This window comes from Neodiprion lecontei, chromosome 6 (genome assembly GCF_021901455.1).
Source record: "Neodiprion lecontei isolate iyNeoLeco1 chromosome 6, iyNeoLeco1.1, whole genome shotgun sequence".
NCBI lineage: Eukaryota > Metazoa > Arthropoda > Insecta > Hymenoptera > Diprionidae > Neodiprion > Neodiprion lecontei.
In genome coordinates, this window is record NC_060265.1 from 24,617,675 (window position 1) to 24,643,946 (window position 26,272).

General features: G+C 41.5%; 1 protein-coding gene across 4 annotated transcripts; it reads left to right on the forward strand.

Moving 5' to 3' along the window:
• The first annotated feature begins 764 nt into the window (after window positions 1-764).
• LOC107223054 (receptor-type tyrosine-protein phosphatase zeta) lies at window positions 765-25,292 on the forward strand. 4 transcript variants are annotated; one of them, XM_046744427.1, is made up of 10 exons: window positions 765-1,198; window positions 5,960-6,274; window positions 16,703-16,775; window positions 18,796-19,758; window positions 19,945-21,623; window positions 21,820-21,987; window positions 22,343-22,585; window positions 22,875-23,141; window positions 23,287-23,601; window positions 23,759-25,291. In XM_046744427.1, the coding sequence occupies exons 3-10, from the start codon at window positions 16,733-16,735 to the stop codon at window positions 23,810-23,812; spliced, it is 3,732 nt and encodes a 1,243-aa protein (XP_046600383.1). In that variant the 5' UTR covers window positions 765-1,198; window positions 5,960-6,274; window positions 16,703-16,732; the 3' UTR covers window positions 23,813-25,291. The 4 variants fall into 4 exon arrangements, with proteins under 4 accessions (XP_046600383.1, XP_015518112.2, XP_046600381.1 ...); XM_015662626.2 differs by having other exon boundaries at window positions 18,796-21,623; window positions 23,759-25,292; XM_046744425.1 differs by lacking the exon at window positions 5,960-6,274 and having other exon boundaries at window positions 18,796-21,623; window positions 23,759-25,292.
• The last annotated feature ends 980 nt before the right edge of the window (window positions 25,293-26,272 follow it).

The following is a 26,272-nucleotide window of genomic DNA, read 5'->3' on the forward strand; positions in this document are numbered from 1 at the left end:
GTACGCCTCGCGAAGATCGACCCTAATAAAGTGGGTCTTAGTAACGGCGAAAAAGGTGGATGCGAATACGCGTTCGCTAAAGAATGCGCAACGATATTGAAGAGAGAACAGCTGTCGTTCTGCAAATAGTCTGTCAGTTATTGTGTTCAGATTGTTTAAATATTATGCCTCTTGCTTCATTGTATGTATTTGAATGAATTTCTTAGATCTGATTCCGTGGATGAATCTCGCTTCTGCGGAGCGCAGTGTCAACCGGGGAAAATTGAATCGATTCATCGGTTAATCACCTCGACTTTACACTATCAATTTCCGATAAAATGACCGAAGTGCGAAATCGAAAAGCTCCGGGATTCGGCTTCGATCCGGCGTCCCTTTGTCATAAATTGCCGTTTACGGTCAGGCTTGTTTATTTGTTTTTCAAAGTTAATCGAAACACCCGACAATTTTCAGATCCAATATCCACCCCCATCCGGACCCCAGCCGCGGGGACAAAACCATTCCGAGGTATAGAAAATTCGCTTTACCGGTGTGCGGAAATGGTGGCGAAACGGCCCCTTTGGCTTCCGAAAATGCGACTTGTACCGAATTTTTTCCATTTTCTGATACTTGGACGGTTCTGATAACAGAACGAAGGGCCGTAACGACACCGACCTGCAAAGACGATTCTCGCCGGAGAGAAGAGCACCTGCGGTGCGCAGGCGCGGTTAGTAAAAGCGACAGGATAGAATAGCCAACGCGTAGCCGGTCTTGGCAGTGTAGCGCTGGCCATCGGTGGGCGCGTGCTGTTTGTTAACTGACCTGTAAGCAGGTAAAAGTCGCCGTTTGGTAAGGTGCGCAAGTGTGTTTATGCCTCTTGATTACACACCCATACCTACGGGTAGATAATACGTACAAACGCGCTGGTGAAAAGTGTGCATCGCGTGTTGCTATGGATACGGAGTGTTATGGTTTTACGCTGTAGTTGTGTGTGTTCAAGTATTTGACAAGCCATTACCGTGCGCGTGTGTGAACAACTTTGTATTACTACTTTTAAGCGACTTTTTTTGCAAATCTCATTTCACGAGCCTTCCGATACGTCTGTCCTTAAATTCGTAATTCACATCCATTCGCGAACTTCCTGACAAAAAATAAAAGCCCCGAAGACCCTCGAAACTTACCAAGGAAACCATATTCCCAGGGTGTTATTCAACTGGAATTAGTAAGTATTCATGTACCTACGTCTGGCTTGCATGCATGTTTATGTATGCGTTCGCGTCGTTGCGGGGCTTATGCGACTGGAATTCAAATGTCCGTGTATTACTGCACCGCATGCTGCACGGCGCAAGGTGCAGCGTACGTATTATCCCTTTGGAGACTTGAACGAGCCGGTAAAGTAAACGGATCAGGCGTATCTACTCGCGGTTGTATAACTTGACGGTCAGAATCGGGCTTCCCGATTCATCGATTTCCGCTTCGTACCTACCTGTTACAACTTTTCACGGGATTGGTAAACGATACGTAGAAAAAGCAGAAAGGTGTCGATACTTGGTAAACAACTGGTCGGAAGAGAGAGCAGGCGACTTCTCCGCTTATAGGACGTCCAGGTCCGGTCTGCGTAGCCTGTTGGAGTGACCCTTTAGATTTTACACGCGTTTAACTCGACCGTTTTCCAAACGTTACGGGGTTTTGCTACGAGAATCCATAATTTGGAAGAATTTTTGATGAATTGTGCGATTATGAGTATGAGTACGAAATGAGTAATTTATGCGTCGTTGGTAGTTATGTAGTGAACCTATGCTGGACCGTCGGACCATAACATAACTGTGAAACACACCGCCGTCAGGCCGTGACGTTAAATAAAGATATACGCACCAGGAAGCGCTCTTTTTGTTGCGAAAGCTCCTGCAGGTATTCCCGATTTGCGAAGCGCTGTAACGAGGCGCCGCAAATCCAATAAAATCGAACCTCCGACGACGGCGGCGAGGCAGCGAAATCGCATTGAAACAATCGCATCAATATTTCTACTGAATTACCGCAATTTCACTTGTGCATTAAGAGTTGCTTCCTTTCAATTTTCTATATACCTTAGTTTAAAACAGACTGGAATAACAGGAATTTCGAACGATCGACAAACGTTAAGTCTCTCGGTTTTTCGTATTTCAACACTTCGAAAATCGAGTAAAAGACAAATACTACTTATAAAATGATAAATTACGTTACGCATGTAATACATTCTACACTACAATGTGGAAAAATAATTAGGGCATAAAATAGATGCACTCTCTCGGCTGTTAAAGATCAACAATCGCCGTTGTTGTATCTTCTCTTGTGTAACACTGCTACTGTCTGCTTTAAGATGGTAAGAGATGGAACGAGGGTACAATTTCTGACACAAAATCATTTTTCTCATAGCCAACGGCCTCCGGCAATTCTCGGCAATTTGTTGATCCAGGATAAAATGGAGCTCCGAATAACAGAACTTTGCAGCCGTTTGATGGAAAAGGCGCGAGCGTTTCGTGACATCTATAACCAAGCGGTATTGGGATCGAAATCGAACCTTGGAGAGATCATTCTCTCTTGAACAGCGACGAGCCTTTCTTCTCGCAATTTATTAGCGCAGTTAAACGGATAGGCTGGCAAATTAGATCCGGCAGATTGCGTGTAAACATGCAACTCGAACTCCTTTCTCGTTTCGCGTAGATTCGATAACGAGATCGAGGTATTATAGCTATTTATCTTTAGAAATTCGCACTAATGAAATTCCTCTCTTGTCGTATCAGGTTATTAGTAGTATTAGTATATAGGTATGTGATACATAAGTCGAAAGCAATAAATCTTGGTTTATTCTCACACGGTCAAAACGGCTTATGAAAAACCCCATATGAAACCAAGTGAATAAATATTTCTCTTGGGAGTAATTTGACACGATCATTTCTCCACTTGTCCCCCTCTGTCGTCAAAGTCGAGCCTAACAAATTTAGTACTTTAATTTTCTCATTCGCATCTTGAAATTCCGAAGGGAAAATTCCACCGGCAATGAAACTCTGCAAAGTTTTCCACTGTTTTTCTTTTTCTTTTTTCGTTCAAGTTTGACTGAATTGATCGGTTCTCATACCTCAGGCAGGCATTTTCCTCTCAGTACAAAGATCGCACATTTCTATCGAGTACACCGAAAAAGCACTTGCAAACTGGTATAATTTTGAATCGTTGAGCAAAAGTCAAGGTGGCAAAGAATTCTCGATGTCCTCTGCTGAGCCACTAATTCGAAACGTTCACCGATCTAATGGCGCCGAGAATTCCGTCATACCGAGGGACAGTCTCATTCGCTCCTTCTACCTGTCGACCCCGTCACTACGAAGCGATGCAAGGAATGCACCCAACCTCAACTAACGTTTCTTTCCCACTCTTTCGCTCGGGAGTTTCTACGGCTAAAAGTCCATTCACGCGAGATGTGGATACGAATTCACGCGGTGCTCCAAAGCGCGTTTATCTCGCAGGATAAATCCTCGGTTAAAAACCAATATCGTAAATTTGGACCGTATGTTTTTGACTTCTTTTAATTTTCAATCAATATACTCGTTGAAAAAAAAAATTCCACACAGCTCCTCCACAGATTCAAACACAATAATTTCTTTCACTTTTTTACCTCGTTGTCTGCTGCAGTAGCTGAGATAAATTACAATATTACACACGTAATTGCACAGACAGCGGATTCGAGTGATGAAATAGCAACGATAATTGCTACACGCTGTCTAGCTTGAAAAATTGCAAAATATTCCACTGCGCTGCTCATCCCAATGGCAGAATCTGCAGGATTCAAACTTACGATGCGTAGTTGATGTAACTTTGACCGAATTTGAAAGTAGCTCTGCAAGACGGATTTTAATCTGCCTAGCTGCAAAATTTACCCGACAATCACGCGTGGATGTTCACTCACAGATTCGATCTCGCAAATTTGATTCCCAACCAAATTGCGAACAGTGATATTTTCCAGCCGTTTTTGTACAGCCCTCGGCCCCGACTGCCTTTTTACTCCCCATACGAGAACGAAGATTTATACGAATATTTTCAAATCTCGATGAAAATTGCATTGAAACTCAGGCACAGCGGAGGGTTTCGTCGAATCCATATACCGATACGTACATATGTACATATGTATTGTTTCGTTCTACTGATTGTGATAGCGGAGTGTGCAGTATATGTATAAACACGTGAAGCCGTCCAGCGCTATATTCAATTTAATCCCTACCTGCTGCTGACATTTCGATTCTCTGCATGAAATCGAAAAATATCAAGCCGCCTCTGAGTTCGGACAGAGATTTTTGATAGGCTCTGACTCTGCGGGCTGATTATTGATTGCTGGGCATCGATAGGTCGATAAAGAAAAAGAAAATTTTCCTTCTCTTTTTCTCTTTCTCTCTCGTATACAGAACGCTGGAAATTTCGTGACGAATATTTTTTGCATCAGTGTATTTATTCAAACGGAGATACGTCGGTGTCAGTCGGCGTTTAACTGACAAACACGCGATGAAATGAAAGAAGCTACTTGTGATGCTGAGTTTAATAATTGTAAGCGAAGATGCGTTAGGATAACACGTAATTACACAAACCGTTTACTCCGCGTACTTTAACGCTCGATAGCCTCAAACTGTCGGCGTGACGAAGTTGAATCGACTTTTGTTAGCCTCTCTCCATACAAATCAACGCTTCTATGTATCGTGTGCACGTTACTTGGGATAATTACGAATCACAGGATCTATTCCAACGAGAATTAAGGAAAAGAACTGACGAATAATTATTCCAAATTTCTGTCAAACTTTTCGTCGCTTTAAAAAAAACTCGCATCTACCAGCGCGCGTCGACTTTCTCCACGAAATACGGTGAGGAAGAACCAGATTTCGATTGGTTGATTTTCGGTGAGGCAATTGGATTGGGTTTGCTCATCTCAGACGGTATACTAATTGGATTACTCCAACCAAAAATCAGCTCACCTTTGTCAATTTATTTCTGCGATCCCGATGCTGTATGAGCAAGTAATTTATTTCTTTCCTGAAAGGCTCTGCCTCGGTCTCAAACGTTCGCTATTCATCTGCGAGGTCAGAGTACCTGTATATAATATACCTATACGCGTATACAACATTTGAAGGGGAACAAAAACTGAAATAAGAATATGAATTGATAATCAAACAAGACATTCACAATCGCGCCAAGGTACAAAGGATTCAATCAACGCAGCGTATAATCATTATCAAGCCATGAGTGTTGAAAATCTTATGCATTGATCAATGCAGCACTGAACAAGAGCCCAAGAGCCAGTCTCTTGACCTGACATTTGCCAAGTGTTGCGCAAATCACGAGTGTTTATTGTCAAGTCTAAAGGTGAGTCAGTGACTCGTTCGTTTCAAGTTCCACGAACAAGTATATTTCACGTGTATCTCAGTTTGAATTTATTTCACGATCTTTTGCTCCCACGCCATATGAATGTCGAATAAATCTAAATAAGGGACTGTAAGATTTTATCTTCTCCGCGTGAAAATTCGTATAATTAATCGTGTTGGACGAGCCTCTCTGTATCTATGTAAGATTTTGATACTGGAATTCCACCAAGTTTCACTGTATCTGAAATTTCATTCCGCGCATTAGGACATGAAATATTCAATCTCAAATAAATAATAAACTGGCCGCGGCTTCCTCGTGAATTCTCAGAATCAATCAGTAAACGGGGAAAACCTGGCCGATCATAATTCAAATACGCTGTAATCGTCTTTCTCACCCAGTTTTAAGAGAATAGCCGTTTCTGTTTTTCTTTTTTTTTCTACAAATCGAAAGATTTCATCATCATAACGATTCCAACGCTTGCACGTTTAAAATAAAAAACCGAACTTTGCATACGAAAGAAAATTCTGCGAACCATCGAACACCCAGTGACGTATCATCGCGGGCAATCGACTTATTCAAGGTTTTTCTGGTTTGCTTTCAGGCTAAGATATTCGGCCAGCTTTGGGAGCGAAAAAGACGGCAGTGATTGTTTGAACGTTGAATTAACGAGTCATACAGTATCTACGTACCTATCCACGACGCGTCTGATACGTGCGATTTTTTAAAACCAGTTTCCGACACACTTACGAGCATCAATACGTAAATCGAGGCGGCGTTTAAACGGACATTCATTGCACGCGTCCGCAAACAGAAACGAAGAGGTACAAAAAACCGAAGACGAATCGTGTACCCATCACCAGCAGAACAGCGATACGTCCACAAACCTTTTCGGACAAGAAAAACATGATCGCTCCAGGTAAGCAGCATATTTCGTTACGTTATGAATACTCGTTATAACTTGTTTCGACCATGAGACCACTAAATACGGACCGGCTTCTTTATCCCTCGTCAATAATCGTGATAGAAACGAAATTTGAGAGCCGAAAGACGTTCGAATCGGAACTTTTTGACTCTTTATCTCCATCCTGTCCAGCTCGGGCAGCGGGATAATGACGATGAGTTATTACGCATGGCTAGATATTTTCGAGCAGGCGAGACCAATTACTACGGTAGGATATTCAACTATCGGTGTATCTCGCGAGGCCTCCGATAAGATAAGAGGATCGCATCATAAAGCGGATTAAGATGGTCCCGAACAAATGCGGTTGCGTTAATTATACACGCATCGCGGCCAGCGTCCATTAATACTCACGGTTCAGCCCACTTGTGTCAGCAGTTAACGGAACCTCCATTTTTCACCGTTTGGTTGCCCTAATGTCTCTGCAGAGTTGAGAGCTCGTTACGTACACATGCGGACTGCAACTGTCATTGTTCGCGAGAGGACGGAGAACGCTTCTCGCTGTAGTTCGATACCGTTTTTGCACGCGTGGTAATTAGAAGGGAAATACAAATATTCTCACCCCCGAACATTACCGAGAATATTTAACCATGTTTTCAGTTAACAATGAAAGTCGGAAACTCGACCAGCCACTGACCCATTCCAAAGTCCAGGTGAGACGGATACGTTGAGATAGAATACCGTTACCTGGACTTTGCACGGATGCCTCTGCATAGCTCTTCTCCACGGTAGGTGGAGATATCATAATTACTATACACGCTTGCTTGCGGGACGCCGGTCGTCCTGACGACTTTATTCTTGCCCAGAAACTGGACAGCCCCGAGAATAGTATCGGTTACGTGGTCAATTTTCGCGTGGAGTATCGGAAGAGGGGTGAAATTTGAACGGCAATCGACGTAATTCGATGCGATTAGCGCAAAGACGAGAATGAGGAAAAGAAAACAGGATGAAACCTTTCTTTCTTAACTCTTCCTACCGCAAATTCGTCACGTTAACTTTGAAACCAACCTCACGGACCGATACTCCGCGTGACTCGAAGCAAATTGCCACTCGTGATATATCTCAGTCTGCTGGACCACTCGCAATGTAAATATACGGTATTTCGCTCTCTCTCTCTCTCTCTCTCTCTCTCTGTATCTAGCGGTCTGTGCCAGATGAGGTCACCGTATAGTCTGGACGAAAAATTCCTTTCTAATTTATTTCGTTACCGTTGTTGTGGGGGCGTAATTTCTCGGTAGAATCCGCCGGGAACTGCATCAAAAGCTTTTCATCCTATCATTTTGCGAATCGCCTAATTTTTCGTATTATTCGCGTCGCGTGGACTTGCGTCACGCGTAATATAGACCGAGCGTAAAAATAATTGTCGATGCGCAGAGAACGATAGAATTCCAGCACTCCTGCTCATCGTCTAACATCGTCCATCGACAAACTGCGAACACCCTCACGGTGTAAATTCGTACCCCTAACTTTCTTCTTATGGGAAATTAGCATTATCCATGAGTTTGGGTTTTTTCCCCGAGGGCAGCGCCGTAGCTCAGTTTACAATTAGTGTTTTTCGTCCACTGCACCGTTTCCTGTCTCTTTGTCTCGTTCTTACAACGATCTCTCTTTCGCCAGCTCGCGTGCTACTTGACTTTTCGACTTCAAAAGCCCAATTTGCCTGGTTGACGACGGTCTGGTTGTAACGTCGCGCAAATTTCAAGATTTCAATGGCCTCTCGCCGAGTAAACATATCGTACCCTGGCCTACTCGCGGTAACATTAGGATGGCGAATAATCGCGCATGGGTATAATGCACAGGTACATCGACAAATAGACACAGAGCAGACATTAACTAGAGAAAGTTTCGGCGCGTATGTGCAACGTACCTTCAAAGCCTACGTGTACCCCGATCCCACGAGGCAATGAATCACGCATATCCGTGTGAACGCACACACGCATTCGGATACATGCGGCTGAGTATGCGTAATGCACGTTATGAACAGGGATGAATGTACCGAGCGTAAAGTACACGAGAAACTTGCTGTCGTCAAAATACTTTCCAAGTGCGACTTTGCAACAAGACGTACAGGTATGATGCCGTGATGCTTTACATATGTTACACACGGAACGATCTGCACCGGTCAATTTGCCGCATGTTTCTCCGCTGTCTCCTGGCGCTTTCATACCCAATCTGATGTATTCTACGGCAATATTCCCGTGAAAATTTCGCTTGTTTCTCGTCGCGTGACTGAGGTGTTGATTCTCGAGGTTTTCCCGAATCCCTGTAGTAATCGCTTTTCGATCGTGCTTGAAAATTTCTTTGTGATGCACATTTTGACACGTTTTATTACATGCGTAGTCAGCTTTGATGCAGATAACGTTGTGCGGACTGAGATAAAACCTGATGTTTTGAAAATCGTTCGTTATTCTACTCGTTTCATGCGTTATCGTTAATTTTCACGTTATTGAGTAGCTTATACCAGCTATAAAATAAGCTGTCACAATTCACTCATGACGCATGAATCGGATACGACGGATATTGAAAATCATTCAGTTTGTCGAATGTGAATTCATCAATCCTTGCACTCGCCCTGCAACTGCAGTTTCAAAAATAATTAGAATGATTAGAGTTCACACGTTGGTTACAACCGATGAACGAACGTTGGCACGTGCATGGATATCTTCTTCGATCACGTCTACATATCCGGCGCGCTCGCATTGATTGCTCGGTAATTGTTGATTGCACGTACGTACTGTCCAAGCTCGATCCTTGGCGTAAATTAATGTGGCTTTGGAAAAAATTCGTTACGTTGGCATAAATAATTCCCGCTACAGGAATCTCTGCAGCAATCGCTGTGACGTAACCTGCGGGTAAAATCGCCACCGTACGTGTAGAGTCGTAAACAAATGTGAACAACGTGGTGGTCAATTGTTTACCGCGATGGACGTTCCAACCATGGGCGAGCCAAGGCCAGTTACACGTGAATGGTTAATGGGGATTGACGCTTTATTCATGGCAGGCTTAGAGGCGACGTGCTCGGTGCAATATAATGTCGGAAAAATATCTCCATTGGCTCACCGAGGCCTCGATTAATCGCCGGAAAAAATGGCTCCGTCAACGTGCGAGGCCGATCGCTGAATGCGGCCGCAACCGCGCGATTCGAGTTTTCGCGCAATCGCAAATGCCGCACGTGTCCTGTGTGTGAGTACTTTTCCCTTCAAGTTCCAAGTCGAATTGTCGCAGGTAGCGAAAAGACTTGATTAACGATTTGTATGTCTCTTTGGTTTTGCAAGTGGCATCCTTGACTCCGTATGGCAGGCCGTCAACACGTAGGAACACTTTTCACCAAGTTCAGACGAATGCCGAGAAGCCAATGGACACTTTGGAGGTCGGACCTTCGGTTCCAGGTGGTCACTTCGAGTCTGGAATTTCACTCGAAGAATAAGAAACCTATTTCATATTTCACCGCAATTACAGTGCCGGTCTATTCCGCGCACTTTACACACGCCATTGTTTCTCTTCGTGGTAGAAGAAGAGTCTGATTTGTTCGTTGAAGTTACCCCGATACGAGCCCGCAGGGCTACGGTTTTTCGGGTTCAGGTGAACGATGTCCGACTGGTCAGTGAATGCTTCGCGCGTTCACGGTCGATTGAACATTGCATCGCAATTGAATACGGTGCTAAAATTAGACGGTCAGACGGAGTGAAATTTTACCGTCAACACGTTTCAGACGGTGAATTACAGCCTAAATTACATCGCATTACAGTTCGGACTTTAAAAACAGAATTTTCGTCGATGCCTGTCGACCTGAATTTAATTTCTTCCTTCCTGTTACCAAAAACCGGTGGCATCCACTCGTCAGTTTCAGTCGCGGCGCGGAATAGGAAACGCGAATTCAACGGTACCAAGCTGCAATTATCTTTGCATGGTAAAATTGTGCGAGAAAAAACTCAGCTGGATAATTCTCTGACTGTTTAAAAACAAACAGAATGATTCACTTCGGACGTTGTAACGCTCTCGCCGAAAACGGTGTATCGCATCGCTATCTGCCCATCTGCACGCATGTTTTCACAGTGAGCAGAGCAAGTGAATAAGACTGAAATTAGTTTGCGGTCGTTATCGTGGCAACTGACGCTCGAACACCTGGCAGGTACAGCCGGTTGCTGCGCCTTCGTAGGAACTTATACCGGATACGGCTGTATGCTCCACTAACTTGGAACGTCTTTAAAACCCTGCGGCACCCTGCGTTGAAAAACAAAAACGTAGGAAAAAATTCGTCGGCAAAAAACAGAAGAGAAAAATTCTCCACGTTAATCGCGAGGACGTGATCGCCTCTGATTTCTTTCCTTCTTGTCTCTCTTTTCATCCTGGTTCTTCACTATTTTGTGAAAACTATACGAACAGTCGGTATTCTGATGCACAAATGTAGAGACATTTTTTATTCACATGATTGTTAGCGAGACGAGAATGGAGATTTTTTTTTACCGGAAACCAGCGTTCTAATCACCGGTTTAAATCTAGCAAGTTTTTTCTTGTGAAATACGTTAAGGTTAACCACTCTGTGATTGCAATTTGGCTGCGTATTAAGCAGCAATTGTGTAATAAAACGAGGTGCCTGCACGCGATTTGAATTTAAAAAAACATCCTAGTCAGCACAGACATATTTTACACGTGTCACAATTCCGCGAGCATCAACTATTATTAAACAACGGTGAAATAAAATACACGCATAAACGAATAATGGGGTATTCGGAAATTCGTAGTCACCGTCTGGCTGAAATTGCTTCTGCCAAGTAATAAAAATCTTTTTCTCACACAATCTCAAGCTGCAATCTCCATTACGCAATATCGCCAAAGTAAACGTAGAACTGCAAAGAACAACGCGAACGATCTCTCGGTAATATGTTTTTTCTCGCAATCTCAGTTAATTCACGCTACTAATTATTTCACATTATTTTACCGAAATTGACAAATTTACATGTGCATGATATTATCAGAGTTAAATTTTTTGCTGTGCCTGACAAACTACCGCGGTATTCTCATTCTCAAGAGAAAATTACATGAACGAATTTTCGTCTCAAATTTTTGGAGTGAATTATGACGTATTTTGTAAGCTTGTAACGAAGAACTTAATCCGATTGTGTAATTAGAAATCTTACATCATCAAATCAGCCTAGCATCGGATCTGATAAGGCCATGAAGAAAGTCAATTGAAAAATAATCATCATCAATGCAAACCAGGTTGATAGTAATTAACTTTGAGAACTGCTGTACGAGTAAACAAAAGCTTTGAGGAAAAAGTGAACGTTGTCTGCGATACTCTAACGGTAAAAGGTTCGCACGCGACGTAATGTTGTGTCATACATTCTCACGTTGCAACCTATCATCGCAGCCAGTAGGTGTGATAAAAATGATAAAAGCGAGAACGTATCGCAAGGGGTTCAGCCACTCAGACATTATTATTTATAAAAGCAGTAAAGAAGATCAACGGACGGCACCTTTATAGTTTACCGCTTAAATCTCTTCACACCTCTCACAATCAGTCTTTGCAATTAATTTGACATTACGACCCAGTCTGTGAAAGTAGATCGTTTCACAGGGTAAAGGCTTGGTAAAGAGATCTTCTTACCGTAAATCGAAAAGAAACTGAAAACTTGGTGTCACTTTTTCTTCTTGAACGTCTAGCTTTTACTTTTCTTGTTGGTAGTCGAACGGAAATGAAGGCTAGGTTTTTTGAATTGGCCTCCAAAATTTCCTTCTTCGTTCATCCGCGAAGAGAAATTTATCTAGATTTCAAACCCTTCTTCTTCAATGCTGAAATATATTTATTTTAAAGAGATATTTTATATTCACCGAGAATGTATTTTCTTTAAATTCTCCGCATACCTACGCAGCAGATTCGAATTCAAATCGATAGAACAACAGGGAACAAAATATTAAACGAGACGAGGGTTCCAGCTTTTAATTCACGACGGTTGGACACACAATTCCAAAGTTCTAACAATTTCAGGCTGATTTCGCATCACTCTGTGGCACTTGTACGCAACCCTCCGTACTCCCCATGACTTCTGCGAAATACCCTCTGTTTTTTTTGCGTCAAACGTAAACCGTACTCGAATTCACCGTGCCGTAAAACAGTCTACAGTATAAACGTAGATGGTGCGGTAGGTAACGGTAGGCTTGAGAAATATTATAAAACTCTTTGTCATCCGCTGTAACACAAAACTCTCTACTAGAGTTTTCGGAACTGTAGCGCGTAATTACAAACGGAAAACGAAATTTACTTTCGATTACTCGTGCGTGACTTTATCGCCCATATTTCGTGTGGCTATGATCTCTGTCCAGGTATCGTGTAACGGAGACGCCGAATTTCATCGGTATGATAATTATTGTTGGATCGAATTAAAACGCGAGAGAGTGAGAGAGGAGTGAACGGTGTAAACGATGAAACAATAGAGTATCCCGGCTAATTCAGTGAACGTATTTTATTTAGTTTGATTTCACTTACACCTTCCTCGAGTGTTTGAATATGCCAACGTTACAATAGCAGGACTGAAAATGAATTACAAAATGAGAATGACGTAATATCTTTACCTTCAAAGACTTCGTACATAAGAGAACAATAGGGAAATAATTCATTCGGTAATGACGTTTACTTTTACGATGAAATTTGCGTAATCTCGAACGCCAGGTTCAGCTGTATTTTTTAGGTAAATATATATATATATATATATACATACGGTGAACTGGATCTTCTCTCGCCTCCCAAGAATCCCGTGCCCGTCTGCACCAAGTTGTTGTTAAATTACCCACGCACTGACTCACTGACTTAATTATTCCGACGCTTGATCTAATCAGCGAATGATGGTCAATTTACGCCTCTGTCCGGGGCAGTGTTGCAGCAAGTCGTATATATTCGATAGAAAAGCAGCGTTTCCGTGAGTCTTTTTTAGACGTTGCAACTCCTCTCGCGTTTTGTCCTATACGTAACGATAAGAGAAGAATGTGTAAGGATACGATCATTTGCCGAGAGACCTCGACTAACCCCTTGCTCAACTCTTTACTGAAATTAGCATACATGCATAACCGTGCAGACAGAAGGTCGTTGAGATAAAACCGCAAGTCGATGTTGGCACAGTGGAATATCCTGTTGCCAGTTTGCTACAACTGGGATACCTAAGCTTCGCGGTCGAATAAACTAACCGAATAACTACGCCTTTGAGGCTAGCGTGCTGGTGAGCGGCTGTTCAAAGCCGTGATATCTTGTACCCACCGCGATTCTGGTCCAACTTTGATCTTCAAATAATTACAACCAGCGCAGCGTTCGAGTTTGACTGAACAGCGAAACGTTATGAAGAATTTATTTGGAAAGACGGGAAACAATGAACTGTGACCAATGATCGCCGAAGCATGCCCGATACACCCGTCTTTGCGTACGTAAATTCTCCACCTCACGTTTGTGTGAAAATTACTAATTTCTTATTACTATGTAATTACTAATTACCTTAGGTATGGCTTGAGCAATTTCTAAGAAGCAATTTCAATCACGGGTTATCCTCAATGCCAACTCGCTGCCTGGATCGAATAATTCGATACAACGTTTAGCTGTAATTACCGGCCAAATATGATAATAACGAGATATTTTTCAGAGATTTTTTTTCCATCCATCGTCTGAAGCCGTAATTACATATTCCGATTCGTAACGGTGTAATTATACCGCATGATACCAGAGATAAAAACACCGAGGCGTTGCTATAGAGAATCGAGCGAACTGATATCGCAGTCAGTAATAACGTCGCGTCGTGAAGAACAAGCCAGTCAACTGTAATTTGGTCGGATAGTGGATCTTACGGTGGCAAATTACCAGCTAGTCGAATCGTCCGGTAACTGCCCAATAGTGAACTATTGATTGATTGAAAAACGGATGTTGGGTACGATCCTTCTCAGTCTCAATGGGCAAATTAATTTTCGATGTAAGCAGCCGTGAAATTTTTTACACTTACTCAAAAGTATCAAGTCATGTCACTGTCCAAATGCCCCGATTTAATTGTTCGAAATCTAATCGACAGATCACACGTTAGAACCAGGAAGTATATAATTAGAACGAACCACTGGTACGATGGTATGCGTGCGATTGCGAGTGTGACGACAAGTACGAACACTCCACGTTGGCTCTGCATCGATGGCCCGCTTTCCATCGCTTTAGCATATGAGTATTCGTTTAATAGGCCAAACATTCGATGCCGAGGAACTGAGCATGGTCAGCAACTCATTGTGACACACATCGTATATACACACGATTGTAACGCACGTTACATGAATTTTGATACCCTGACGTAACGTGAAAATAACCGCGTCGCTTCTTTCTCTAGCAAGGCATAAGTTGTCGGTGATTATTGTCGTGCAATTATGCCGAAACATCACTGCCATGAACTTCATGTTTACGCAAGAATGCTTATCTCAGCTTTATCAGCTTTTCAAGCTCCTGTCAAAACATCGTCGGCGTAACGGACGGATGCTACGGTTGGTTCAGGAAAGTTGATAATTTGAAGCAAAGCGATGCGAAATTGAGAACTTTTACGGTATTCTCTAATTGTAAGTATCTCGTATGACTCCGCCGTAACTCATATGGGTCCCAGGTCTTTATTGTACTTTGAGGAAATTAAGGACTACTCGAAACGCGATAAATGAAAAAAATCGGTCTTTCAAACAGACGCTAAAAATGTGGCGGTTGTCGGTCGCAAACCAGTCATTTATTTTCAATTGAACCAATCAACGAACGATCTGCAGCATTTTTGAACGATCGTCGTTGTGTATCAGAAAAACCTTATCCGAGGTTGCTGAATCTCCATTATTCTTATAATACACACACGAAACCAGGACTAATATTATCAGCAATTTTCTGACGCAAGGTAAAACCAAAATGCAGTTTATACCCTTTGGTCATCCCACAATTAATTAGTACCGTTAATTATCTACCGGCTTCCCTTGATAAAATTTTTAAACATGATTTTGCAATTACACGCTTTTGCAGCGACGTCCAGTTTTTGTTTTTTCCGCTTGATATTCGACACCTCGCCGTACCTGCTGTATAATATATATCTTGATGAAAAATAGAATAAGAATGAACAAAAAGCGATTGTGCAACAAAAGCCTCAGCGTGTTCAGACGTGACGTAAAGGGTACCTATAGACTAGATTTATTTACTTCGCTTTTTCTACAGACAGAATGGAGTTTAATAATTGTGAGAAAATAATATTTATGCTTGACTCGGCATTAAAATACAAGTAAAAGAAGACAATGATACGCTCTAGGAACTAGCACTATTACATATCGTACTAAGCCTTGCTGAACACACCTCACGATTGATTCGATTCGAAATTTATATCCCTTGTGCGTTTTATGAAAAACTTGTGAATCAATACTGCGTTTTCACCGGCCTTTAAGCCCTCCGGGTTCTTAAAAAAGTGTTTCTCACTAGACGCTAACCAGCAACTCGTTTATGATAAAAACACAACTTGCAAGTTCCAATATTATTTCTCATCCTTTAGTGTTACTGCTGTGACCATGCAGACGACGAAGGCTTTAATAATACGGATTTAGTCTGTTATATGGTCACGAAACTTCAAGCTTACTGCAGGCTTGACCCAACTTCAAAGCGGGTCTTTGCGCGACCTGCCAAGTAAAAGTAGACACTGAAGCTCCCAAGTTTTATGAACTGTCAATTAAAACTCCTACCGAATTTTCATCGCGTTTCGCGTCTCTCCTTCTCCGGAACCCGTCAACACGTACATCAGATTGTTCCTCTACCAATTTTCACGAGCCAATTTGAACGCGACTGTTCAAATTAACTTAAATTTGAGACTTTTCGTATATTATGTTACAATTAATCATCATGAACGAGTGATTGACTTGAGTCGGTTCTTCTATAAAAAAGCTGTCTTAAGTTACAATTCCGATATAATTAATCATAAGTAATCAAGGATAGCCGATTTGTGATGATTACATTCACCCGGAAGCTACTCTATACCTTTTTTCGCATGTTAATAAACGGTAATACCATTTCTTCTTCCTCCAGTCACCGTTCAATTGAGAAAAAATTGTGGTAATTTAAAACATAAGTAACTTGTTTCCTTATCATTTCCTCCGAACCCTCGTTTCCTTTTCGAAAAATAATAAGCCCACCTGATCCATGGAATAATTTATAAAGTCAACGTCGTATTGTACCTTAATAAATATCTCGCTCGAGCCACGAGTTATGTGTATAAATTTTAATATTTAATGAACAACCTTTGAAGAACAAGTACAAACGACTCTCGTCAGGAAGTTCATTTGTATATTCAATGGCTGAAACATTACAACTCGATTTGTAATTAAATGGAAACTTTTGAACTTGTGTTACAGGTTCTCTGAAAAGATCCAACGGATGCTGAGATGGCGCTCAAAAATGCAAATTCCTTGTCTGGAGTATGGCTAGGTAAGATGACGCTGTAACTAAAACTAACGTAGTAACGATTTATTTACTATAAAACAGATTCTTACAATTTTTAATCCAGCCATAAAACGACATTTCGATAATATTTCCAGATCCTCAAATCTCGCGGACTGTTCACAAGCATGAAAAAATTTATCTCATATAATTAATTCGATCATTTGTTGTCAAGGGTTTTTAACATCAGGTTCATTCCCCGCTTCACATAATGTGACATTACAACATCGTTTTCTCCTCTATCCGCATTCGATTGTATATTCATTCGTTGAAGTGATACTTTGTCGAAATATCCACTAGACGCGTAAAGTCTCCCGCATAGCAATGACGTATGAAATAGGTTTGCGCAGCAGAAAAATGCAAAGCAGTGCTTCATTGGGATCGCAGTCTACCAGGACGCGACCTAACAGTATCATTCCTAGGAGAATGTCCTGCCGGTGAAATCTGGATAGTCGTCGCTTTCGGCGATATTAAAAGCCTGAAGTGAGGTGATAAAGCTTTCAAGATCCATCATGGCATGATATAATTGGCACTAGCTATCCGCGTCTTACCGCAATAATCGTAAAAGCATTTTGCGTATAAGCCCATCGACGTGTGGTAAAATTATGGATTAGGCAATTCAATTAACGGTGAAGAAGAATCGGCAATATCGCCATACGGCCTGCGATAACTCACGATTATCACTCGCAATGTCCAGTAATATACACCATGAAACGTTCATTAAACCTCTGAAAGGCGGAGCGCTAATGTTCAAGTTGTCTGCGAAACTTCTGAATGCCCGAGTCGCTTGGAATCCGAATATCATATCCGTACTGCTACTATTAGCGCATCGCTTTGTTTACGACAATCAATTATCTAATATCGCCAAACGTCTATTGCATCGTTGAACAATGCCAAATCGTTGAGAAAAATAAAGTTTACTGCTGTAATGCAGTAACAGTTTCTATTTATTGTCGACGACCAATGGCCTCGGTTATGCCTTTCAGACAATGGTCAGTCGCCGAAGAGAAGATCTGGTTAGATGTCACATGATATTCCAACGCGTACATATATACATATATATATATATATATATATATATATACCATGTATATAAATAAGTACAGTTGAACAAGCAACCTCTATATCTCATCTCTAACGTGCCGCAGTCTAGAGCAATTGAGATAACGACGGCTGGGCGTTCGACGGAGGCCAATAACGAAAATATCAACCTTATCCCGCGACGTCCGTTCATTCATGTGTAGTGATTTGAAAATTGAATTATACCCTTTAGACAGTCAAACGGTGAAACCCGAGGTCATGTTACATACGGTTTACCAAGTTTTTCTCCATCCAGCTCGATGCCCAAGATTACCGGGGATTTATCTGCCTTTGGTAGAGAAGTAATCCGAGAATTATATCACTGGGGTAAAGGGAATTTCATTGTAAAAAGGGATGAATGATAGAAGTTTTGGGCTGCTGTACAAATCGTCGAGAGTTAGAATAGGTCAACCCACTTCAGCCCCGCAAAAGTACCTCGTTTGCAAATCTCAATATCGATGCCTTACAGCGGGACCAAACTCAAGTAGTGCTACTTCTAATTACTTGATTTGAAGTACGCATGAGAATAGTTGGGGATGTGTAACCTCCAATGGGTTCGTAACGAGGGACGGTCGTTGAAAAAGAACCTTGTTGTTGTCAGGCCTCGCGCATTGTAACACGTTCGCTTATTACAGTGATCTACGCTTAGGATTTCAAATGACCGCGGGCGTGCTTAGACTGCATATCAATCTCGGACCTGACAGTCAAGTTTCATGTACCTACACTTATTCTACATACATCACGTTTTGTCGTCGAATTTCACATATGTTTTTATATTTAAAGTGGATTGACTAATGTGCAGAGTAACGTAGTTGGACTGATCAATAGGTGACCTTAAATGCACACGCCTACAGTGACGTCCGAGTCTTGAGAACCACCATTTTGATGGCGGTTAAACTGATTCTTGTGAATTTCTTTCTGGTTTCAGGGCTGATATTGGTACTTGTTGTACATACTCTGGCTGAAAATACCCCCTCTGAAGAAGAGACGGAAGCCGAGAGTTCGCATATTAATTATGACAGTCAAAGCAACGACGACTTCAAATTTTCGAAGGAAGATTTCGACAATTATTTCGAAAAAGATGTAAATCAACCGAATATCGAAGATGTTTCCGAAGCGGCCGGGGGTTTGGGGAATGAATCGTTAGAAAATGCGGATGGAGTTGATGCTACAACAACGGCGAAGACGGTCTCTAATTTTACCACACTTCAGCACAATGAGACAATACCTACCATAGCAACGATTGACTTTGAAAACAATTTGACAATTACCGATAATGAAAAAATGGCCGTCGAGGGTGTGAGAGAAGTCAGCAGAGTTGAGAGTTCGCAAGCACAGTCTAATGCCACCACTGATAAGGTAATTGTAGAAGTTTCGAAGGAAGAATTGGATAGCGGTGGTGAAGGACAGTCAGAATCTGCTCATCGGGAATTCGAATTCGCTGAAGAACACGATGACTTTGACGAGCACACGAGTTCCGAATTTGCTGAAGCCACAACACCGAGTTCGGCATTGTTGAACGCCAGCAGTCTAAGACTTCCGGATAATTTACACAAACATGTCGAGCAGTTCGATATAGAGAATTCAGACGAGGACGAGGAAGCAGATGGCAACGATACTCATTCTTTGATGAATGACACGAACGTCAACTATCGTTTAGACTTCAAGTACGGCACCAAGAGGTTTCCGGAGAATGATACCAGAAAGCCGAACGGTGACAACGGAGAGGGTCTGACATCTGAACCGAAACATGAAGTGGAGATTTTTAAGAATGTTACTTATCCTTCTGTATTGAGGATCAGTGAAGATCCGAATAACGCCACGGTGATCAACGATACAACGCCAAATTATTCAAGCTCGAAACCCAAAGCCCGGACGATTTCTATCTCAGGTGACAATGATGTATCTACAAAAAATTCAAAAAATTTCAATCATACACGCCCAGATCAGGCAGCGTCTGATACGATAATGAGAATCTCTCCCAAAAAGTCCGTTCCAACGGAAAAACCCACAAAGCTAAAACCATACCCGTACTTGACATCGGAAAGTACATCCATTAATTACGAACTCGTTACAGATTTACCGAACAAGACTGAGGTATCTACGGAAGAGATAGCAGCGTACAAGAATACGATTGACAGACAGAAGTCGGATGATAAAATTATAGTCACGGAGCCATCGGTACTAGTCGACAATAGTATTGAGAAATTTAAACCCGTTCACGAGAAGAGATCTGGAACTTTACCCAGAGTAAATTCAACGCTTGGTACTTCTGCAGCAGCAACGGCTTGGTCAGCACCGACAACTGAAAATACGATGTTAAAAAATGCAACCGATGTGACAGAAGAAGCTCAAACCACTGTCTCACAGTCCAGACACCGTAATCAGACTGGCAACGATGTCCCTCAGAGTAATATGAATATTTCAGTTACTACGGAAGAACCTTCTACAATTCTCTCCGAGGTTACAGAGAATAACATAGAAAATGTGATTGGAAAAGTCAACGGTACCAATAACCCAACGGTTTCGACACCGATTACTAAAAAATTGATCGATCATCACGAAGCGGCAAAAAATAATTCTGAGCTCGTGGGAAGCGAAGTCTTAAATTTTACCGAGAAAATAGAAACAGTGACGAGTGGCTCCTCCACCAGCAACGAAATCCAGACGATAACGGAAAAGTCAAAGATAACTCCGATCCAACGGATCGACGACGTTCCATCGTCAACCGAAACCTATCCAGTGAATGCAACGAACGATGCTGATAAATCGAAGTCAAAAGATGGCATCACCGCTTCTTTACCAATGTTCACATTCACGACAGCGAAAATTGTACAAGAATCGTCGAGTGAGATTCCAGCGTTTGAATCTAATGGAACAAGGCCAATTGAAGAGAACGTTGCCAACGTATCTCATCCCCGGACAATCTCGCAGAGTTATGGAAGCACCGAAGACATCGCGGAGTCTAAGGACGATCAAACAACCACGATACAGTACAAATTCGTAAGTCTAACGGATGCTGAAAAGACCACCACGCCTTTTCCGAGTGACGACGTGAGCCCCGAAAGTGTCACCGTTACCAATTCCCTAAACGAGACTTCGAAAACAATGGAACCTCCGAGCTCTGAAGAAAACGGCACGTTCACAAATTTATTTAACAATATTTCGGTAACAACAGTATCACAGGAAACAACCGAATCAGTGGTAACCGATGATTCTACTGACGAAAACCCAACGTCACTCTCAACAATGATCGAAACTGTCAAACCAGACAATGTTAATTCGTCGACCACCATTGTCTTTCCAGACACAACCACATCCAACACCAAATTTGATGTCACGACGACTGAAGATCTTCCAAATACCACAAATTCGCCTGTTTCTGAAACTGGTTTTACCACAGGAACGAAGGCTAACACTGATGCAACTATTTCTCCAACATTCGGTGCAAACACGTTCAATGGCCGGATAGAGGAGACAACTACGGCACAAAATGAAAATCCTGAAGAGACGACGACAACGATGATACCTGTAACCGTAACCGTTATTGAAGAAACAACTATGGCTTCAAACAGTGAAGTTATCGTTTCAACAGAAAGTACGAGTACGTCAGAAATTCCAACAACGGTCACCCTAATTACGACGCTAATACCCGAAACCGGCCAACAATTTCCAAATTCAAGCAACAATGCCATAGCAGTGGTTGCAGTCTCTTCGGTAGCTCTCATTTGCTTGGTTCTACTTGCAGGCTTGTTGGTAAGTTTGTTATACTCAATTTGTTTTCATTTTTTTGTTTTGTTTTCTTGTTAAAAACTCGGAACCTGTCTATCGTTGTCGGTATCACTGTTTCAAAAAACTATCGAGTGCACGCAACGACTTTCGAGTAATACGGTGTACCTACTAACTAAATGTGACGTATCAAAAATCAATAATCAATTTAATCGAATTACAGTTTATAATGAGAAAACGACAGACGAGATTCAATAACGTGCAAAGATGCCGACCACTGACGTTGGAAGCTTATCGAGTCGGTGGTGTTTCGGCTTACAACAGCATGAGAAGAAAAGATCGTACGCGCGACTCAAAGCGCAGCTATGGAAACCCTGCGTTCGAAGATTCGGTAAGTATTTAGAGAACCACCATCCAAAATGGAGAGCACACCTAATTATAAGTGGTCGTTTCGGATGACAAATTTGTCTGTGGAAAGATCAAACGACGCTCTGAAGCGTGATCTTGTACGCGGCGCAACCTCAGGTCTCTTTGTGCCGTCATAACCGACTGTTTGACTTTGCTGCGAAACATTTCTGAATCCCTTAACTACGAAATGTGTATCAATGGGGAAAGTTTTTGATCTGAACCCAAGATTCGTCGTATTAAAACTGACTTGCATCAAGTGACGTGAATCAATGAAAATGGGTTTTTTTTGCTTTATTAAATCGCAAAAAGGATTATACACCTGTCTCTCATATTTTCAGAGCGTAACTCCGTCTCATCCGTTAAACTTTGCTGGTTTATCGTCCTTCTGCAACGACTTAAATGCCATCAACGAGGAGTTTGTGGGAATTCCCCAGGTGTCCGCGAGGATCGACGAATTGCCAGCCGGTGCTGAGGTGAAAAATAGGTACGCCAATGTCGTCCCTCTACCGGAGACCAGAGTACCACTTCAAAAGATCAACAACGAACCATTAACGGAGTATATTAACGCCAGTTACGTTCGCGTGAGTAAATTTATCAGTTTTACAAGTAATCACAAAGCTAATTAGCACATGAAAGAAAATTACATTCCTCTCTGCGAGTAATCGCAGAAAACTGATTGCGAGTAACAAAATCTCGGTTCGGCGTAAAGTTTGTCGTTTCCCCTCGTTAACACCGCAATCCTATACACATAATAACTTCGAAGCAATTCCGTCTTGAGGAATAACTTAAAATTTGGAAAGTAGACGCTACGGAGTCGGTTTGAATAATTCATGAAATCGTGGTTGAAAATCAACGTAACGTCGATTTCAGGGACCGAAAAATGCCACGAAATACTACATAGCGTGTCAGGCGCCGATCGAGTCAACGGTAGCTGATTTCTGGAGGATGATCTGGGAGCAGCAGAGCAAAGTGATAATAATGCTGACCGACATCGTCGAGAACGGGGTTGAAAAGTGCGTCGATTACATTCCGCCGTCCGAAGTAACCGATTGCCATCGCCTTTACGGCGACTACCAGGTTACGCTGAAGAAGCACGAGGCAAAGGAGAAGTACGCGATCTCCACCCTCCACTTGAAGGTAATCAACAATTAACCCTCGACTCCTGTCTCGTATTATTTGAAAAATATTCGCCGGCGCGTTCGCCACTCGCTTTCGCTCGGTAAGATCCTCCTCGATCCAACCAGCCAAGTAACCGATGCCATCCTCTTACCGTTCGTCGTAGAATCTCGAGAACAACACGTATCGCGAGGTCTCCCACATATGGTATCTCTGGCCCACGAACGGCGTACCATCGGACGCGACTGGTCTCATCGCAATCCTCCTCGAGGCGAGGGCTCTGCAGAGGGGCGCACCCGGACCGATAGTCGTCCACTGCAGTCCCGGTACCGGACGAACCGGTACCCTGATCGCCCTCGACCTCGGTATCAGACAGTACGAGATCACGAGAACCGTAGACGTTCCTCGGGTCGTTTATACCATCAGAAGGGACAGGGCCGGAGCCGTACAGACGAAGGAACAGTACGCGTTCATTTACAAGGTGAGTCGGGATCCCGAAAAGTAGTTTCGGTCGCCAGGGTGAGTGTCGGAGGTGAAAAGATCGTTGAACGAACCTCGACGCTTTCTCCGATTAGTTATTGAATCTCCGATGTAGCAGAGATGGATTCTTTTATGCAGCTTCTCATCATTTCTTTCAGGGCTTGAATTTGTACGCGGCGAAGCTCGCTGGCGGGGCACTGGAATCTATGTGAAGAAGGATTCACCTCTCCGAGCTGGCCCCGAATTGCCAGGAAACGTTGCTGTGACCAAATATGTTGAATTGCTTTTCAAAGGCTCGGTCGACGCTGAAGAATAGACGAAACGCTCGTCACAGGAGCGCGACGAAGAAAATGGTTGAACTACGTAACTTGAATTAACTACGCATGAATATCGTGAACGAAAGAACGAATGGATTGCTCTTTGAATTTCGCCGACTCGTATCCGGCTTCGATTTAAAATACAACAGGGTGACATTTTCTTTGCTGAAACATTGAAGAACAGACGAAAAAATACTGTCAATTTTCGCATCAATTATTTAACTTGAGGACCAGATAATTAGGAAAATTACCATTTATTAATGGTTATATACGTAACAGTTATAGCGTGACCAAATAATTGTTGTTGTTGTTGTTGTATATACTCTAACTCGTAGCGCGCAGCTCTCTATATGTGTATATAACGGAGTATTTTTTATTCTTATATGACATTATTAATTTTTTGAATTTTTTTCAGCTAAATTTGCTATTAAGTGATCAAATTTTTTAATATTTGTCTTCTTTTCCATTTACGTCACCACGTACAGAACTTAGCCATACGTTACTTGCAAGTATTTCAGAAAATAAGGTTACGGAGAAATTAAAAATTTTGCATTCGTCGTCAAAGCAGATGCTGCGAACAATGTGATATGCATATATTGTTTATTAATAGTAATTAGGATAATCAGCCCGCTTTTGTCGGAATCAGTATTTCGTAAACAGGGAACATGATTCGACGTGGCCGAATATATACAACGTTTATCGTTGAACAAATACATGCTCAAAAAAGTGTAAATGTTACGAGACAAATATTCTCAAGTTCAAAAAAATTAGACAAATAACATCTCCTAACGAAAAGTAGTATTGTGCAAATTTTCAAAAGTACCCACGTTGTACAATTATTATTATTTTGTTTTACTACGCCCAATCCTATGTACAAGCATGTGTTGAAAACAAATTGAACACAACTATACCAATTGGACAGCAGTGGTTGTTTTTCGTTGCTGCACGAACAATTTACGATAAAGAAAAAACGTATATCGTTGGAGTTTTTTAGTGCAATAGGAAGTAGAGTATAAAGTGCTCGTCAGTTAACCGTCTTACCCAATATCGGCCGTATCACATTTTTTGGGTTTTTCAGGCTAGACCCGTTCATAAAAGACGGTGACATATGAATATTAATTTACGGCGCTGAAGGTCCACCAAACATTTCTTTGATACTCGTAAAATTTCGTAAATTTTTTTGTAAATATTTAACATGATGTGATTTATGAAAAAAATTAAAGATTTAAGTTTCTCTCTGCGACGTCCCTCTGATATGAAGGATAGTACAACAATTTATATATGTGTATCGATATTATACATTTTGTGTGATTGACGATTACGTGTAACGTTCCTATACGTGAAAAAGAAATTATTATTATTATTATTATTATTATTATTATTATTATTATTATTATTATTATTATTATTATTATTATTATATGTATTCATAGATACTAATATATATATACACATATGATATTACATTGTATTAAACATATAATATGACATAGATACGATCTAAATATTATACTTTATAATTATATATCTAGGCATAATAGTTATTGTAATGAATATACCATCGATTTGACTGACCCAGTTTTAGTTGAATGATTACAGTGATCAATTCATATAAAATTGAATACATTATCATTGTAAATACAGTGCGGTCGACGATGCTCAGCGGTAAATTAGTAAGCGTGGTAAAATTGTGATCAATGAAAAAGAGGTCAAAAGTTGGGAGTCAGCGAGTACTTTTTCAACGTATCAAAGTATTCTCCACGTATTATCCGTAAATTTGTGAAAACGGTTGGATTCATTACCACAAAGTTACACAAAGATTTACCAAATCAATCTTCCATTGTTTTAAATGTTTGTGATCTTCATACTTCCTGAGATTACAGAATGTTTTTACTCTGAATACGTGGTCTTGTACAAAAATATTGTATAATCGTGACGTGCAAACCAAGACGTCACTCGATATAAAATAACAAATTTTGCCAAATACTGACCAATTATTGAAGAAATTACGTGAAGGAAAATAATTGCACGTAATATTTTCGAGGTGAAGCTGATAAAATGCTTCGCTAAGTCAAAGCACTAAGCGTATAATATATACAGTTAGTCTCGTGATATATAGCAAGTGAAGGACGTGTCAAAGGCAATAAAGTCTAATTCACTAATTGTTTTTATAGATGCCGTATTGTTGAAGAGCAAAAATAACTTGAACATTCAAATATACAGCTCAATATAATTCCTAGGCTAAAATGGTACCAGCATGAAGAACGTTACCTTGGCAATTAATTAAAGCTATGAGCTATAAGTATGAAACTGAACCGTATGAAAGTGGTCGAGTGGCCATTTATTCGAAAGAAA